Consider the following 18052-nt stretch of genomic DNA (forward strand, 5'->3'; position numbering starts at 1 on the left):
GAGATCACGACCTGAGCCAAAGTCGGCCGCTTAACCGACCGAGCCACCCAGGCGCCCCATGAGGGGATGCGTTCTAAGAGCAAACGTCGGTGTGGGCTGCTGGCCCTGTTTCTGGCCCATAACTGGCAGGGCCCAGCCTCTCCCACGCGCTACTAGTTAAGTAGTCCCAGGCCAGGCGAGATTCAAGGAGACGGGACCTAAATCCCTCCCCTTACTGGGGACAATAGCAAAGCAATTACAGCCATGTCATTGTGGGTCTGGGTTCGAGCCTGAGATCCTGCAGGGGTCCAAGATGTTGCTGGTAACGCCAATACTGAGGGTCTAAGGAGTACATTCTGACTGGTCAGTTCTTAGGGCTCATGGCTACGAAAGTCCCTTTCTTCCCTGAGTAGTTAATGAGCACCTACTGTGTGCCAGGATTCACCTTCCCCTGTGCTGTCACGTTGAATTACTTTGCTGTGTGGCTCGAGGGAATTTCTCTGGACCTTTATTTCCTCCTCTATCCTCCTGCTTCTCCCCAGAACTATGTGGCCCTGGCCCTGGCCCTCCTCTGGATGGAATGTTAGCAAGTAGATTCATGGATCCAGTGCAGCAGAGGATGAGGGAACTCTAGGACGGTCACCGGCAGCTGGACCAGGTAGGGCTGGAAGGAATGTGTGGGTCAGGGACAGGAAATGCACATCCTGTCATTGCAGGAGGAATGTCCCTTCTAATCCTCTTGCTCAGCAGGCCCATCCTTCAAACTCACCCTCACCTTGGGATTTGACATGGGGAGACCTGGTTAGGTCGGGGGCGGGGGATTCCTCACTCCGGAATCAGGACAGGATCTGAGCAAGAGGAGTCCTCTCTCAGGCCCTCATCTGACATCCCATTTCCCAGATGGCAAGACTGAGCCCAGAGAGGGCCGGGAAGGGACAGAACTGCGTGCAGGGTCTCCCAGCTCTGTCTGGGCCCCCTGCAGACTTACCCCCTCGCCTCCAGGTGCCTTCTTCCCACTGGGCCCTTTACCCCCTGAGTCTGATGCAAGTAACCCCCAGCCAGAAGGGCTTCTTTGTTCCTGCCCCCAGCAGTTTTGTGTCAGCCCAGGCCCTAGGCTGCTTGGAGGCAGGACTTGAACTCCTGCCAGGCTGTGCAGCCCGGAGGCCCGAGGCTTCCTGATTCTGCGCTGGGAAATGGTGCATGCCTCTGACCTGCCTCGTACGTGGAGAGGAGCCCCAGAGATGTTTTGGGACTAGGCTTGGCCGGACTGTGCCCCCATGGCACCTGAACTGTCATGTTCAAGCTTTCCCCTGCTTCACCCTGTTGGCCTTGAAAGAACAGGGGTGGCTGTTAGCTTGCCCATCCCTGCAACTCCCCACCCATGTGGGAGGTGCTGAGTTCTGAGGATCCACGCCCATACCATGTGACCCTGGACTTGTTCCTCTCTGTGTCCAGCTGGCTCGGTCTTCAGGTCTTGGGCGACTGCCACGTGGGGAGGAGGCAGACTGGTGTGCCAGCATTGGCTGACCCAGACAAGCCCAGCCTCCCCTGGTTAGGAGGTCAGGGGCCAGGAACAAAGACATGCCAGGAGGAGGACAGAGGAGCTTGGGTGGAATAAGTCCGTCCAGACAAAAGGTGACAGGCTGGGGTTGGCAAAGCTGGATGTTCTGGTCTGGGGTGGGGAGGTGCACTGCCCCAGGCAGAAGTGGCTCCTGGGATCCAGCTGGCTGGTGGGTGATGATTTCCTTGTAAATGGAGCTCCTGGCAACCTCCCACCAATTCTGTTTGGGTATTTCTTCATCAGTCTCCCTCCCTCCCTTCTCTCTCTCTCTCTCTCTCTCTCTCTCTCTCTCTCTCTCTCTCTCTGTCCTTCTTCTCCCTCCTCCATCCCAATCTCTCTGACTCACTCTGCCTCTCCTCTGGAATTCCCTAGATTCTCTTCCCTTCTCTGAGCCACTGTTTGCCCACACCCACCATCCCTGCCCCTCCCCGTCCCTGTCCCTCCCAATCTGGGCCCTCTCCCTCTGTGAGCTGTGCTGCTCACCTTCCGCCCTTGTCTTCACCTCAGGACAATCTCTGCCCCCAGGATGCCGCAGCTGAGCTTGTCCTGGCTGGGACTCGGGCAGGTGGCAGCCTCCGCATGGCTGCTCCTGCTGCTGGTGGGGGCCTCCTGGCTCTTGGCCCGCGTCCTGGCCTGGAGCTACAGCTTTTATGACACCTGCTGCCGCCTCCGGTGTTTCCCGCAGCCCCCGAAGCAGAGCTGGTTTTGGGGTCACCTGGGACTGGTGAGTGTGGGTGGCAGGACGGGCCTGGGGCATCGGGGTGGATGCACTTTCCCAGGGGTGGGGAACGGGGACCTGGGGTGGGGCTGGGGTCTGGGACAGCAGAGAAGGGCTGCAAAGAGCCAAGTTCCCCTGTGTCCCCACAATCTTGCCAGGGGCCACTGCGCAGGGTCCGCTCCCTGCCTGGCCCATGTTTGCTGGCCTCAGGCAAACACATCGCCTCTCTGGGCTTTGGCTTCCCCACAGGAATCAGTTCTGACCTCTGCTCCCCTCTCCTGCCATGGGGTGCTGCTGGGCTGGAGGAGAGGGGTGGGCTGTGCGCCCTTTTCTTCTGCCTCCTTTTTGTGATCTTGCCTTTCACTCCCAAGATACATCAATGGGCCCCATTGCCCAACTGGGATAAAAGTTGACCACTTCCCCTTTCAGAAGGAATCACCCTGGCCTTGACCTTCGTGACCAAACCTATTTCACTCAGTGCCTGCATCTCGTCAGCCCGTCTTCACCCACTCCTGCCTGGTTCCCACTCCTGTCATGTTTCCAGGACATGACCATGACCTCATCACCCCCCGGAAGCAATCTGGCCCTGCTGACCACCGCAGCTGCCCAGAACTTGCTTGTCTTCTGGGTTCTCGCACACCACCCGGCCCTGGTCTCCACTTGGCTCTTCCTCACCCCACCTTTCCATGCGGGCAACCTTCAGGGTCCTAACCCACCCGTCCTATTCTCTGGCTCCCCAGGCCATTGCCTCACCTGGAGGGGGGGGGGGGCTCTGACTCCCAAGGGGGCCATCAACTCCCACCACAAATGAATTATAAGCTTCCAGCTCTCCAGCCCCAGTCTCCCCTGTGGTCCTTTCTGTCTCTAACCCTGGAGAGGTTTTTCTGAAATTTCACTTCTGTTAACACCACTACTCAGCTGAAAACCATTCTGTAAGACTGATCATCATTCTAGAGAGAGACCACGTGTTGCCTGGCCAGGCTCTGCTGCCCTCCTGGCCCCGTGCACACCCTGGACCCTCCAAGCTCCTGCTTTCTCTCCTCCACGAGCCAAACCCTTCCTACCTCAGGCCCTTTGCTTGTGCTGCTCCTTTGCTTGGAAGGGCTTCCCTTCCTGCAGCCACTGGGTCGATCCCTCCTTTTCTGGTTGCATTTTCAGCTCAGGTGTAATTTCTACAAGCCTCCCTTGACTTCCCCCCCTAGACCTTGACCTCTGACTTGGTCCTGCTCACACTCAAACAGTTAACTGTCCAGTTATTTATTATCTCTCTTTTTCTCTCTCTCACTAGACAGTGGCACTGGGGATAGATTGATATCTATAATGCCCGGCTCAGGAGCTGACATACAGTTGGCACTTAATAACTGCTTGATAATGGCATGGTGGAGACCTTGTTCTAGGTTTGGATGAACTTACCATCACCTCCCTTGGTCATCCAATGCCAAAGTGACAGGGGCCAGCTCCACCCTGCCCTCCTACAAACCAGCTCATTACACAACAGGATGTCCTAAGCTTGTCCTGAATGTTACCTGATATTCTGGGTGTTGGCAATTTCTCAGCAAGTTATGGAGGTAGCAGGAATGTTATAAAATTACAGTTCCTACACCTCCTATGAGGGCTTGGCCATGGAGGCTGGTCTTGGTCACTCTTCTCTCCTCCAGTCCCTCTTGCTGTGTGACCTCAGCTGAGTCACTCTCCCTCTCTGGGCCAATCTCCTCAAATGCCTCAGGGTTCTTAGGGAGCAGGGAACAGTCACAAAAGTGAAAATGACTTGTATTCACCTGTCTGGAGCACCTGGAAGTATTTGTCAGGCCGGGATGGGGCTTCCCGTGGGACTGGAGAGGATGCCTCACTGGGAGGCAAGCCCCCCTCCTTCTCCTTTTGGGGGACGCGGCCTGGGTTTCTTCATTTGTAAAAGGCACGGCTGATGGGGGAGTCCATAGGTTCAGGGGATAGGTTCATAGATAGTCCATAGGTTCATAGGTAGAGGTAGATAGATAGACAGACAGACAGATGGGATGCACCATGCAAGCTGGCGCGCAGAAGAGGACGTAGGTGGGAGCTGCCCTCCTGACTGATGGGCAGAGCTCACACCTGTGTCCTGGGGTCTGTCAGAGCTGGAAGGTCTGCACACCTTCACCATCTGGGGAACGGGGTGGCTGTGTGGACTGGCCAGGACATGACAGGACATGGGAAGGAGCCCCAGTACAAAACGTGAGGCCACCCTGCTGTTCCCGTGGGCACCTCCCTGAGATTGGAACGACTCCCAGGAGAAGAAAGCTCTGACTTCTCAAGCCAAGGTCGGCCTCTCTGGGGGCAGGGAGCATGTCTTCTCCCTGTGTCCTGGGAGGGACCCTTGGGAGATGGAGAGTCTTCTGGGATCCCTCTGTCCCCATGGGAAGGAGCAGGAAGAAACAGAGATCCCCTCCATCTATGCAGAGTCTGGACACACTGACCACTGCAGAGGTTGCAGGGGAACTTGCCGTGGCTCCTTCTGTGGAGGTGATGGCCCCTGTCTTGCTTGTAGGTCCACCCCACAGAGCAGGGCTTGAGGGTGTTAATTCAGCTGGTGGCTGCCTACTCGCAGGGTTTATGATCTGCTTGGGCTCCCATCATTTCTTGCCACCGTGGCATTGCCTGCTCTGTCATCATGCCACAGGTACCCATCTGGAATATGTGGCCATGGGCACTGTGGCAGCATCTGAGGGCCACATACCCCTCCCTGCCAGGCTTCTGTGAGGTCCCTGTGGATTCCAAGGTCCTTTCTGCTCTTGGGCGACCTTGGTCATTGCTTTCTTCTGGACACTGCTTCAGGAGTGTCCTTGGGGAGGCTCAGTCCCAGGTAATGTCTTGGGGGAACCCCAATCTTGGGGATGTAGAACTAGAGACACCCTCAATCCTGTGTGGTCAGAGTGGGTCTGACGGAGAGACAGGGGTAAGGGGAACTCAGAGGGGAAGCAAGGCATCTGCTGTTTGGGTAGGCTGGAAGGCTTCTTAGAGAAGGAGTTGTTGGAAGGGGGTCTGGTCTGATGGGTAGGAATTTTTTAAGAAAAGAAGAGAAAGTATATACTGTGGAGAGGAATAGCCCACTCAAAGGCCTGGCGGGGACAGAGCAAACACCTGTTTTTTTTAAAGTTTATTTATTTATTTTTAGAGAGAGAGAGAGAGAGAGAGAGAGAACACGCATGAGTGGGGGAGGGGCAGAGGGAGAGAGTGGGAGAGAGAATCCCAAGCAGGCTCCACACTGTCAGTGCAGCTCTTGAACTCACGAACCATGAGATCATGACCCATGCCAAAATCAAGAGTCAGATGCTTAACCAACTGAGCCACCCCACTGCCCTGTGAGCACCGGGGTTTTGAGCAACCATGAGTTGAGTGCATAAAGAGCAATGCTGGCGAGAGGCAGGGAGAAGGTGGAGGGGACAGCAGAGCCAGCGGGGCTGCAGGACTGTGTGGGGGCAGGGGGTTTATTCTGAGGGTTCTGGGGAGCCATGGAGGGTGTGCAGGTTAGGAGACACAGCCATGGGGAGTGGGAGAGATAGAGAGAGAAATAGAGGTGAAGAAAGAGAGAGATACAGAGAAAAAGTGAGGGAGTCAGAGAGGACATACAGAGAATGTAAAAGAAACATACACAAACACATATCATCTATCATCTACCCATCCATCTCTCATCTCTTTCCTTTCTCTCTTCATCCATCCACCCATGCATGCATGCATGCATCCATATGTCTGTCCATCCATCCACCCATCCATCCAAGCGTCCATCCATCCATGCATCTATGCATCCATCCATCCATCTGTTCGTCCATGCATGCATGCATCCATCTATCCATCCATCCATGCGTGCATCCATCCATCGGTCTGTCCATCCATCCATCCATCTATCTGTCTGTCTGTCCATCTGTCCATGCATGCATACAACCATCTTCCCATTTATCTGTCATCCCTCTTCTCTCTGTCTCTCTCACTCTTTCTCTCTCTCTCTCTATGTATCTATCTCTCTATCATCTATCTATCTCTATCTATCTCTCTATCTCTATCTATCTATCTATCTATCTCTCATCTATCTATCATCATCATGTAGCTCTCCATCATCTAGCTATTATCATCTGGCTGTCTATCACCTACCTAAAGAAACAGATGAAGATTGTGAGAGTGAAGGGAGAGGGAGAGGCACATAGATAGACACACAAAAAGAGACAAACAGACCAACATGGGAAGCTGACTTAGTGAGATGTAGAGGTGTAGACTAATAATGCAGGCAGAAGGGGGGATGCAGTGGGAAGTTGTAAGCTTCTGGGGCTGCTGCCTGACCTGGTCTTCCTCCTCCACCCTGCCATCCCCAGGTAAAGAGCAATGAAGAAGGCTTGAGGTTCATGGAGAGTCTGAGCCACAGCTTCCGTGATGTTCACCTCTGGTGGATGGGGCCCTTCTACCCACTTCTGCGGTTCGTCCACCCCAAGTTCGTTGCCCCCCTGCTCCAGGCCCCAGGTATCTCTCCCAGGAGCACCCGACCCAGCCACTCCTTTGTCCTTGTTCCCAGTTCTTCGCACCTCTGGACAGACCAGGTTGAGCGGGAAAGTGGGTAGTATTGATGGAGACCTGCCATTAACCTGCTGGGCGACTCTGGGCAGGTCCCTGGCTCTCTCTGGTTTCCAGTCGTTTTCAGTTTTGAGTGGTGGAAATTCAGCAATGTTGGTCTAAGAGAAGAAAGGGAATCTATTGACTGAAAAGCTGAAGGAATGTTGTCTTCAGGCATGGTTGGATCCAGTCTTCAAACAGTGCCATTGGGAATCTGTCTTTATCTTGAGGTTCGGTGTTCCTTGGTGACAGCTTCACTCTCATGCTGACAAAGATGAGTCTAAGAAGGTCAACCCCCATGGAAATGTGAGCTCATTCTCTGCAGACCCAGAAATAGTTGCAGGATTCTCTTAAATTGGCCTGGCTTGGGTCACAGGGACCAATTCTTCCTCTAGTCACGGCAACTTGATTGTTAAGGGTTAGGGTCATATGTGCAGCTCTGGAACGGAGGATGGAGTGGCATGGCCACCCTCCCTAGCTACTTGGACTGAAGGAGGAAGAGGAGCGAGGTGTTGGTTCCAGAAGGGGATGGACAGGCAGATACCACAGATGTCCATTCGCTGGCATCTCTGCTATGGGGGCATTTCCTGGGTGAGGAAACGGAGGCTCAAGGAGGCTTAATAACTTCTCAAGGTCACATAGCATGCCAAAGCCTTTCTCTTACTTCTTCTGTGTGTTCTTGGCTGCCCTAACTGCCTCTGGTAGGAGGGACCTTTAGTTGGAAGGGGATTTGGGGTAGGGAGATGGCCAGACTGTTGTGGGGGAAGATCCACAGAGTGTTGTAGGGAGCTGGTCTAGAGGCACGAGGGAGCAGTGGCAGCTCTTTGTGGTGGGGGGAGCTCAGCATCTGAGGGTGGCAACATTGTTTGGTCTCTTAAGGACAGAGGAGCCCCTGAGCCTAAGCACTTAATGATAACTATGGGATGGAAGAGAATCCTGAGAAAGGCTAGGTCACACCTGGGCCATGTCTGGGACATTAGTGGGACCATATTTAAGTCCTGCCAGGGACCGTCTATGAGACACACTGAGGTCGTGTCAGATTGTCTTTGGGTCCATTCAGAGGATGGCCTGCTGCATGAGGCCAGTGTGTGTTATGCATGTTGTTTCGTGTCAGGGTACGTTACCATGTGTTGGGGCCATGTCAGAAGTCCCAGGAGATGTCAGAGGGTTCTGGGACAGGTGCGATGTCCTAGGTTCCTGTAAAGGCATTTTGTGGAGTGCTGATTTGTGCTTGGGTGTTTCGAACATGTCGGACCGGCAAGGAGCCATGTCAAGGCATGTTGGGTGTGTTGTGCCATATTTTCGGGAGCATCTAAGTACTTAGGGGTAGGTCCATGGGCTCTGCCTTTGCTCTGCTCTGTGCTGCAGCCTGGTTTTGTCCCCCCTCACCTCCCCAGTCTGCCCTATAGAATTCCCACTATGGTGGTTGGAGGGGGTATGCATTCCCCTGGCTCGATCCTCCACCCCCCAACCCAAAGCCCATCCCTGCCTCTTCTCTATGGCCCCTGATGATCTGTCTCTCATGCTAGCCACCGTCGTGCCCAGGGACAAGTTTTTCTACAGCTTTCTGAGGCCCTGGCTGGGTGAGTAACTGTTAAGTGAAGGAGGTTGGGGACAACCTTGGGGTCTCAGGGGAAAGCACTGCCCTTGCCTACTCCTCGTGGCTGCCTCTACTAGGGGATGGGCTCCTGCTGACTGATGGTGACAAGTGGAGCCACCACCGTCGTTTGCTGACACCTGCCTTCCACTTTGAAATCTTGAAATCCTATGTGAAGATTTTCAACAAAAGTGCAGACATCATGCATGTGAGTTGAAACCCAGGGTCCCGGCTGGAGCCTTGGGAAAAGAGGAGTGGCCTGGAGTCCTGGCTTTGCTAGATGACTTTCGGGCCATTCTATTTCTTCTCCAAGCATCAGTTTCCCCATGTGTCAGATGGGGATTATAAGCCCTTCTTAAAGGGTGGTCAAGATGATGTAATGGAATCATGGTCCTGGCACATTGTAGGTGCTCGGAAGGTGTTAGCTTCTAATCTGCCTCACTGAAACTCTGTGAAACTTGAGACACTAATGATGAAGATTGTCTAGTAGCTCTTTCTTCACTGAACTGCACCTTAAAACTCATGAGGTTGAAAGAATTTGTGTTTTATTGCTCGCAAGATGATGAGTCAGGGGAATAGTTCTTATTTTGGCTGGAATCACTCACGTGTCTGTGGCCATGGCTGGGTTTGGGAGACAGCTCTGCTTTTCCAGGCTCAGCTCTGCCACACATTTGGGGCTTGGCTAATGGTTGGCTAGTCTAGGATGGCCTTGGTGGGACAACCAGACTCCTGCATTTGTCCCTCATCTTCCAGTAGGCTAGACTTGATCGCATGGTAGACCATGGGCTCGAAGAGAACAAGCAGAAACATGCAGTACCTCTTCAAGCCTAGTTTCAGAACAGGCAACCAGGAGCTCCACCTTCTTCTGTTGGCAGAAGCAAGTCCCACATCCAGCTCCAAATCAAGAGCTGGAGAAAGAGGTTTTATCTCCTAATGGAAGATCTGCCAAACCTCATTGCAAAGGGTGAAGGTAGAGGGAGGGATGAAGAAATGGAGACATTTTTGCAGCAGTCGCCTACCTCTATGATAATGACGAAGATGAGGGTGATAGGTAATGATTACTTAGCTCTTGGTGTATATCAGGAACCATGAGATCATGACCTGAGCCCAAGTTGCACACGTAACCGACTGAGCCTCCCCACTGCCCCTCATGCACCAGTTCTATTGCACATGTTGTCTTATTTAATTTCCATAACCATATAAGGCAGAGATGATGATTATTGTCTCACTACAGGTGACGAAACTGAGGCTCAGAGAGGTTAGGGAGCATGCTCCCGTTCACACAGCTAGCAAGTGAGCTAATAAATGGAGTTGGGATTCCAACCTGGTTTGTCTGACAACAGAGCAAGTCATCTTAACTGTTACTGAAGCTTTGACAGGTGGAGTCCAGCGGGCAGCAGTGAGTTGACCAAGGGCACACAGGGGTGTAGGAAGCAGAGCCAGGATTTGAACTCAGGTCTCCTGACCCCCAGCCATGGGGTCTTAATAGTAAGAGTTTCTATTCCCACCCAAGCCTGGTCCTCCCTGGAGATGGGTGCCTGGGGTGGAGGACCAGGAGCCTGGGTTTTGGGGAGTCCATCCTGGTGATTGGGACTGAGGGGGAGCTCAGGGGAGGTAGGTCCCAGCCCCAGATTTGCCCCTTTCTCTGTCCAGGCCAAGTGGAAGCGTCTAGTCTCAGAGGGCAGCACCCGATTGGACATGTTTGAGCACATCAGCCTCATGACCCTGGACAGTCTGCAGAAATGTGTCTTCAGTTTTGACAGCAATTGCCAGGAGTGAGTGCTTGCTCAGGACCTGGGAACATGAACTGTAGACCCAAGGGAGTAGATGGAGAAGGGAGGGCTGGCCAGGGTGATCAGAAGGGACTTCCTGGAGGAGATGGATCAGAGTGAGACAAAGAAGGACAAGGAAGGGAAAGAGAAAGGTAAGGTTTCAGGTAAGCAAAAATGCTTGATAAAGGCCAACAGGACTAGGATGAATAAAGCATGTGCCACCTTGGGAATGAGATTGGAGGGTTGGCAGGGGGACTAATCTTAAGGATATTCAAAAGTGAAGCAAAGGGGTCTGAGCTTTATCCTTAGGTTTCCAGGGATGGAAGGTGGAAGGTGTTTGAGCAGATGAAGGCCGTGGTCAAAGCTGGTCTTGGACATCGGACTCTAGAGAGGACCAACTGTCACCTAGACACAGAATTTGAGGAGGAGGCAGCTTGAATGTGGTGGCGAAAATGGGGCAGATTTGGGGGAAATTAAGGAGGAATGGGCAGGGGCAGATACTGTGTAGGACAGAAGAGAGATGAGTTGATACCCAAGGTCTTCCCAGGGTCTGGGCCATGATTCCATTTACAGAGATGGCAGGTGGAGAGAGAAGCATGTCTGGAGGACACTCTGTTTTGCAGGGACATGCTTCTGAGGTTGTGGTTGGAAGGCACTCCAAGGGCCTCATGTGGGTTAAGGAGCTGTTCTCTATGGCCTGACCCTTCAGGAGCCCCAGTGAATATATTGCTGCCATCTTGGAGCTCAGTGCCCTTGTGGTGAAACGGCAGAGGCAGATCTTCCTGCACCCGGACTTGCTGTACTACCTCACCCCTGATGGGCGGCGCTTCCGCAGGGCTTGTGACCTGGTGCACAACTTCACAGATGCCATCATCCAGGAGCGGCGCTGCTCCCTCATTACTGAGGTCTCCCATGACTTCCTCAAGGCCAAGGCTAAGGCCAAGACTTTGGACTTCATTGATGTGCTCCTGCTGGCCAAGGTGGGCTTCCCTGGGATCAGAATTCAAGAGTTAGAATGGACCTTGACTCCAAATGTCAGATGGGAGAACTTGGACTTGACCCAGCGGGTACTGAGGAGCCACGGAAGGTGCTTGAGGAAGGGAAAGACAGGTCAGGGATATGTTTTAGACATGACTTTGTAGAAGGCTGCTTGGGAGAAGAAAGCTGGAGACAGGGAGACCTGTGGGATAGGACTCTAGAGATGATGAGGGACGAATCCTGCTTTGGTGATGGAGCCTGAGGGACTGTTTCAGGCGAGACTCAGGTGCCCTCCGAGCCGGTGTGATTCAGGAGGTTGTGCCTTTCTGCAGGATGAAGATGGGAAGGAACTGTCCCATGAGGATATCCGAGCTGAAGCTGACACCTTCATGTTTGGGGGTAAGCATCCCAGTGTGGGACTGCAGGGGGTAGGAGTCTGTCCAATCCCAGGGACTTGGCAGGTGGGCCCTGGACCACCCCATCCCACCCCATCTTCCCCATCCTCCCTGAGGGCCCTAATGAAGGGCGCTGTCCGCCCTCTGGTGCTGAACAAGCCCACAGACCCAAGCCTGTCTGGCTGCCTCTCAGGCCATGACACCACGGCCAGTGGTCTCTCCTGGGTCCTGTACAACCTTGCGAAGCACCCAGAGTATCAGGAGCGCTGTCGGCAGGAGGTGCAAGAGCTCCTGAGGGACCGTGAGCCTAAAGAGATTGAATGGTGAGTGCAGGTCCTCGTGTCCTGTTCTGGAACCCTTCTCATTGGCTCTGCTCCCCTGCTGGGGAAGGGGAAAGAACTTTTTGTTGATTGTGTCATTATTGCTTAGAGAGACTAGGAGCAGAACCCAGAGGCAAGGGTATGGTACCCAGCCTGGAGAGCAGGGGAAAGCAGGCTTATGCAACAGAAAGATTGGAGTGTCCACATTTATTGCCCTGCTTGCTTGCTATGTGACTTGAATAAAACCAATTCCCTTTTCTGAATACCACTTTTCTCCTCTGTAAATGGGGGCGGGACAGTACATTCTAATGCTAAACTGTAAAACTTGTTTGTTTTCTTGTAATGGATTTATTTATTAAAAATATTTTGTTTATGGGACACCTGGGTGGCTCAGTTGGTTGGATGTCCGACTCTTGATTTTGGCTCAGGTCATGATCTCGTGATTCATGAATTTGAGCCCCACCTTGGGCTCTGTGCTGACAGCTCAGAGCTTAGAGCCTGCTTCGGATTCTCTGTCTCCCTCTCCCTCTCTGCCCCTTCCCTGCTCATGCTGTCTCTCTCGCTCAAAAAATAAATAAACATTAAAACAAATTTAAAAATTCACAGATATGTGTTATATCACAGATCTGCTGCTGGTTCTTATCTTTCTCAGAAACATAGCACTATGACTTTGTCAGACATCCATGGTTCTATGTACATTTAGATTGTTGCTTTGGACTGTCATATGGAAAGTTCCTCTCTAGTGCCTTGGACCTAAATATCCAGGAGGTTTCCATCTCATGACCGCAATGAACCTCTTGGTGTTCATGTCTTTATCTACCGGTCTGAGAATCTCTCCAGGTTCTATGCTGAGAGCCAACTTGCTGGGTCATGAAACACACATCGCCTTTCCTTGACCATGCCAATGCCTTGCAGAGTGGTGGCTCCTGTCCATACCTTTACTGTCAGTGTGTGGGGTCCCCTCACCCCGGTGCCTCAGCCGGGCTTTACCATCACCCACCTTGTTAATTCTCACCTCGAATACATATGAGGTAACATCCCATTGCTATATAATTTCCATTTCTCTGGTAATCGGCAACTTGGAGCATCTCTTCATGTTTTATTTAGTTATTTCTTTTCAATGGCTATTTATTTAGTTTTGAGAGAGAACACAAGCAGGGGAGGGGCAGAGAGAGAGGGAGACACAGAATCCAAAGCAGGCTTCAGGCTCTGAGCTCTCAGCACAGAGCCCGACGCGGGACTCGAACTCACGGACCTCGAGATCATGATGTAAACCGAAGTCATATGCTCAACCGACTGAGCCACCCAGGAGCCCCATCTCTTCCTGTTTTAAATCTCTGAGTTTGACCTCCCATGAATTTCTAGACCATGTCCTTTGTCTACTCTTTTGAGTCGCCTGCCGTCTCTCTTGTTGATTGGTAGGAATTCCTTGTCTATTCAAGATATTCTTCTAGATCAATACATTTATTGCAACTATCTTCTGTGAATCTCTCATCTGAATGTTAATTGTTCCATAGAATGGAGTGCTTTGTTAGACAGAAATCCTTAATTCTGTGCATATTTTTTCTTTTCTTTTTTCTTTTCTTCTTTTCTTTCCTTTTCTTTCTTTCTTTCTTTCTTTCTTTCTTTCTTTCTTTCTTTCTTTCTTTCCTTTCTTTTCCTTTTCTTTTTTTGTCTTCTGGTTTATGTTTTGGGGTTTTAAGAATTCTTTCCTACTCATCGGTCACAAAGTTGTCTTCTATGTTATATCTTCTTTTACCCTTATTTCTTTACCTTTCACGTGTAAGGGAAGACCCCATCTTATATGTGGAGTGCATGATGATTCAGTCTTTTGGTGTGTGTAGTGGTGAGACTGTGGGGGTGTCTGTGTCTGTGTCTGAACCATCCCTTGTCTGGGGGTTGCGGGGCCTCCTTTACTGGATGCTACGTTTTCACCTATTCACGTACTTGTCTCTGAGCTCTCTATCTTGTTCGGTGGGTCTGTTTTCCTGTTCTTGCAACAGTGCTTTGCTGCCTTTTAATTTAATTTAATTTAATTTAATTTTTTAATTATCACCATACGTTTGTAATGGGTCTTAATATCAGGTGAATGGATTCTCTTTCTTTGGTCTTTTAAATCAACATAGATTTTGAACTTTAAGTTTTTCAAACTGAATAAGATTGCTAAGCTCCAAAAACACCAACTAGATTTTAATTGGGTGCATTGGATACATTAATTAACTTAGGAAGAATCCACACCGTTATATTAGGTATTCAACCTAGGAGGGTGCCTTTTATTTGTTCAAATAACCTGGTAAGTCCAGCAAAGAGATTTTTTTTCCTTTTTAAATAAATTGTATAACTTTAGACTTTCTAACTTTTAAAGGTACTGTGTGAATGTTGGGCTTTGTTCAGAAATACTTAAAAAAAATTTTTTTTTAATATTTATTTTTGAGAGAGAGAGAGAGAGAACAGGGAGGGGCAGAGAGAGAGAGGGAGACACAGAATCCGGGGAGCAGCTGGAGGTCTGCGGGAGTCTGATTCGATCCCTGGCTAATCGTTGGCGGCTTCCTTAGGGACGACCTGGCCCAGTTGCCTTTCCTGACCATGTGCATCAAGGAGAGTCTGCGGTTGCACCCCCCGGTCGCAGTCGTCTCCCGCTGCTGTACCCAGGACGTCGTGCTCCCAGATGGCCGGGTCATCCCCAAAGGTGCCCACAACACCAGGGGGAGGAGCCTCGTGGGCAGGAGGAGGGGCCCATCAGGCAGGGTGAAACCCTTCCTGACGGGCCCCTCCCCTCCCACAGGTGTTGTCTGCCTCGTCAGTATTTTCGGGACCCACCACAATCCATCCGTGTGGCCAGACCCTGAGGTGCTGCCTCCCCCTCCCTCCCCTCCACCCACCCTCATCCTTGGCCACTTCCCTAGCGGGACCTAAGGGAGGGCTCAGGGTTCTGACCTGGCAAATCGCTCCCTCCATGAAAAGCACACCCGTGTCTCCAAAGCCGGCTGTCCTGGGAAACCCCATCCAACAGTCCCGCCTCTCTCCGCCCCCAGGTATACAATCCTTTCCGCTTTGACCCAGAAAACATCAAGGAAAGGTCTTCCCTGGCTTTTATTCCCTTCTCCGCGGGGCCCAGGTGAGCGCAGCGGGCATCTGAGGTGGGGATGAGGTGCTGAGGGCAGGGGCCTGGGCCTGAGATCCCAGACGTGGCTGTGGGGGCGGGAAAGGGGGTGTTGAGGATGGTTCTCCTTCCCTCCCCTCCTCCAGAGGTTGGGGGTAAAGGCCTGGGCAGTGCGGGGTGGCTGGGTCCAAGGAGGGCTCCGCGGTGTGCTCAGAGCCCCTTCCCAGGGCTGGGATCTGAGCCAAGCTCAGGGACCCCCGTATGGGGGTCCCGGGCATGGTTAGTCCCCTCCGGTATCCCTGCGGGCGGGGCTGGCGGTCCCGGGCCAGGTTCGGGGCGCGACGGGACCTGCTGGGGTCCCTGGCGAGTGAGTGCCCACTGCCGCCCGCAGGAACTGCATCGGGCAGACGTTCGCCCTGACCGAGATAAAGGTGGTCCTGGCGCTCACGCTGCTGCGCTTTCGGGTCCTGCCCGACAAGGAGGAGCCGCGCAGGAAGCCGGAGCTCATCCTGCGCGCCGAGGGCGGGCTTTGGCTGCGGGTGGAGCCGCTGAGCCCGGGCCCCCAGTGACCCGCCAGCTCCCCCTGGCTTGGGATCCACCCCGACCCTACACACGCCCCCTGGCGGATTCCCAGGACTAGAGCTGTGTGGTCTCCTCTGCTAGAGCGCCACTGACAGCCAGCAGGGGGCGCTCAGGACCTGCGGGAACGCAGTGGGAGGGCGAGGGCCAGGGCGAGGGGTGGGGTGGAGGGGAGGCTGGTGTGTGAGCGCAAGACCCTGACAGCCTTTCCAGCTGACCACGGCCCCCCACCCCCACCCCCATGCTGATTGCGGGTTCTCCCAGACCCCAATAAGGGCTTTCATCCTGTAGGCAATAGGGAGCCATGGGAGGGGTTTGAGTAGGAGAGGGACGACCGTTAAAGACTGACTGAGGGGCATGTTTGAAGCTCTGGGTCACAGTGGAGAACCCATAGTGGCACTACTCTCTGGCCACGCTGACCTCTGTTCCTATCTAATATACCCAAACTTTTCTTACCCCAGAATCCTTCACTACGTTTCCATGGTCACTGTGTTCACTGAAACAAACATAGATGCTTTCTCCTGTGTGTCTGATCATTGCCATCATTGTATCCGTTATGTGGTCTGTTGTTTTTGCTAGTTTTCACTGGTAGGGTTAGTGGTCTCGTGTGCCTGTTTATCTTTGCTTGAGTATCCGTTATTATATTTGAAATAACATGTGTAGAATTTGGAGAAGGTAGCTTTCTCTAGGAGGCATTCTTTGAGCCTTGCTGGCCAAGGATGATGTTCAATGGAGTTCAAGGCTTGTGGTGCCAAGATCACTAAGGCAGTTTAAATTCCAACAGAGGTCACACTTGCAGTCCCCTCTACCGGTGTGTTCTCCCCTTGAGCAGTGTAGCTCCTGGAGGCTTCCACCTATGTAAGGAGGATCTTCTTACAACTTTTCTTTCCCATGTCACTCTAGGCTTTGATTTTTCTCCCCTGGCCGTGAGGCCGTCAAAACAGTTTCACACTTCCCTGACTCGCTCCAGCGCAAAAGTATAATTCATGCTCCTTTAACTCCAGGTTTCTTTTTTCTTTTCCTTTTTTTAATGTTTATTTATTTTTGACAGAGAGAGAGAGAGACAGAGCATGAGTGGGGGAGGGTCAGACAGAGGGGGAGACACAGAATCTGAAACAGGCTCAGGCTCTGAGCTGTCAGCACAGAGCCTGACACGGGGCTCGAACTCACAGACGGTGAGATCATGACCTGAGCCGAAGTCAGATGCTCAACTGACTGAGCCACCCAGGAGCCCCCAGGCTTCTTTTTTCATTTGAGTGGCATCTTTGTTACAATTTTTCCCCACATTTATTCATTGTTGAGAGACAGAGAGAGACAGAGCACAAGCGGGGGACAGGCAGAGAAAGAGGGAGACAGAATCGGAAGCAGGCTCCTGGCTCTGAGCTGTCAGCAGAGCCCGATGCAGGGCTTGAACGCATGAGCTGTGAGATCATGACCTGAGCCGAAGTCAGACGCCCAACTGACTGAGTCACCCAGGTGCCCCTTGAGTGGCATCTTTGTAATTCTTTACTGTCTTTTCAGGTCATTTATGCATTTAAGAAATTGGAAAAGGGGGCACCTGGGTGGCTCAGTTGGTTAGGCGTCCGACTCTTGGTTTTGGCTCAGGTCGTGGTCTCAGTTTCGCGGGTTTGAGGGCTGCATGGGGCTCTGTGCTGGCAGCGTGGAGCCTGCTTGGGATTCTCTCTCTCCCTCTCTCTCTCTCTCTCTGACCGTCCCCCACTTGCACTGTCTCTGTCTTTCTCAAATAAATCAGTAAACTTAAAAAACAAGTGATTGGAAAAGTATCCAGATATGAGAGTTGTGTTTTTTTAAATTGAAAGGTTAATCCCAATAACCTAGCTTGCCATTAATGGAACACGAAGTTTCAGTTGGAATTTTATCCATTTCATTTTAGTTTGTGTGTGTGTGTGTGTGTGTGTGTGTGAGAGAGAGAGAGAGAGAGAGAGAGAGAGAGAACCAGTGCAAGTGTGGGAGGGGCAGAGGACTAGGGAAAGAGAGAATCTTAGGCAGGCTTCACATCCAGCTCAGGGCTCAACATGGGGCTCAGTCTCACGACTGTGAGATCATGACTTGAGTCAAAATCAAGGGTAGGACCTTTAACCAACTGAGCCACCCAGGCACCCCTCAGGTGGAATTTTAAATGGTGATGATCCAGTTATCACTCTACTGTTGAATGTATTCAGGGCGATGATTGCCTTTAAGTGTATAGATTTCTGGACCACAAAAGCTCACATCAGGGCTTAAGGGAGGGGACAGCACATCCCCCAGAGATCCTGGAATTTGGGCTACATGGATGTAGCAGGTGGCCTTTGAGATTGACTCCCCCAGGGATGTTCCTGATTTAGAGAGAGGGGTACACACTGGATGTTTTGTCAACAGGATGGACTGTGCTGGAGACTGCTCACTGTGTATCCTCATATTCAGTTTTGCCTTCCTATAACCCTTAGTTTTTAGGTTAGGTGCATGGCAGGC

General features: G+C 52.1%; 1 protein-coding gene across 2 annotated transcripts; it reads left to right on the plus strand.

Annotated features, from left to right (window-relative positions):
- Nucleotides 1-1469: 1469 nt before the first annotated feature.
- On the plus strand, nt 1470-16126 carry LOC122214103 (cytochrome P450 4F3-like). 2 transcript variants are annotated; one of them, XM_042928762.1, is made up of 13 exons: nt 1470-1614; nt 2048-2264; nt 6602-6746; nt 8366-8419; nt 8514-8641; nt 10087-10208; nt 10915-11185; nt 11516-11582; nt 11772-11901; nt 14454-14587; nt 14684-14748; nt 14934-15016; nt 15393-16126. In XM_042928762.1, exons 2-13 carry the CDS (start codon nt 2067-2069, stop codon nt 15568-15570), a joined length of 1575 nt encoding a protein of 524 aa, XP_042784696.1. In that variant the 5' UTR covers nt 1470-1614; nt 2048-2066; the 3' UTR covers nt 15571-16126. The 2 variants fall into 2 exon arrangements, with proteins under 2 accessions (XP_042784696.1, XP_042784697.1); XM_042928763.1 differs by having other exon boundaries at nt 2066-2264.
- The last annotated feature ends 1926 nt before the right edge of the window (nt 16127-18052 follow it).

The sequence above is a fragment of the Panthera leo genome, chromosome A2 (assembly GCF_018350215.1).
Source record: "Panthera leo isolate Ple1 chromosome A2, P.leo_Ple1_pat1.1, whole genome shotgun sequence".
Lineage (NCBI taxonomy): Eukaryota > Metazoa > Chordata > Mammalia > Carnivora > Felidae > Panthera > Panthera leo.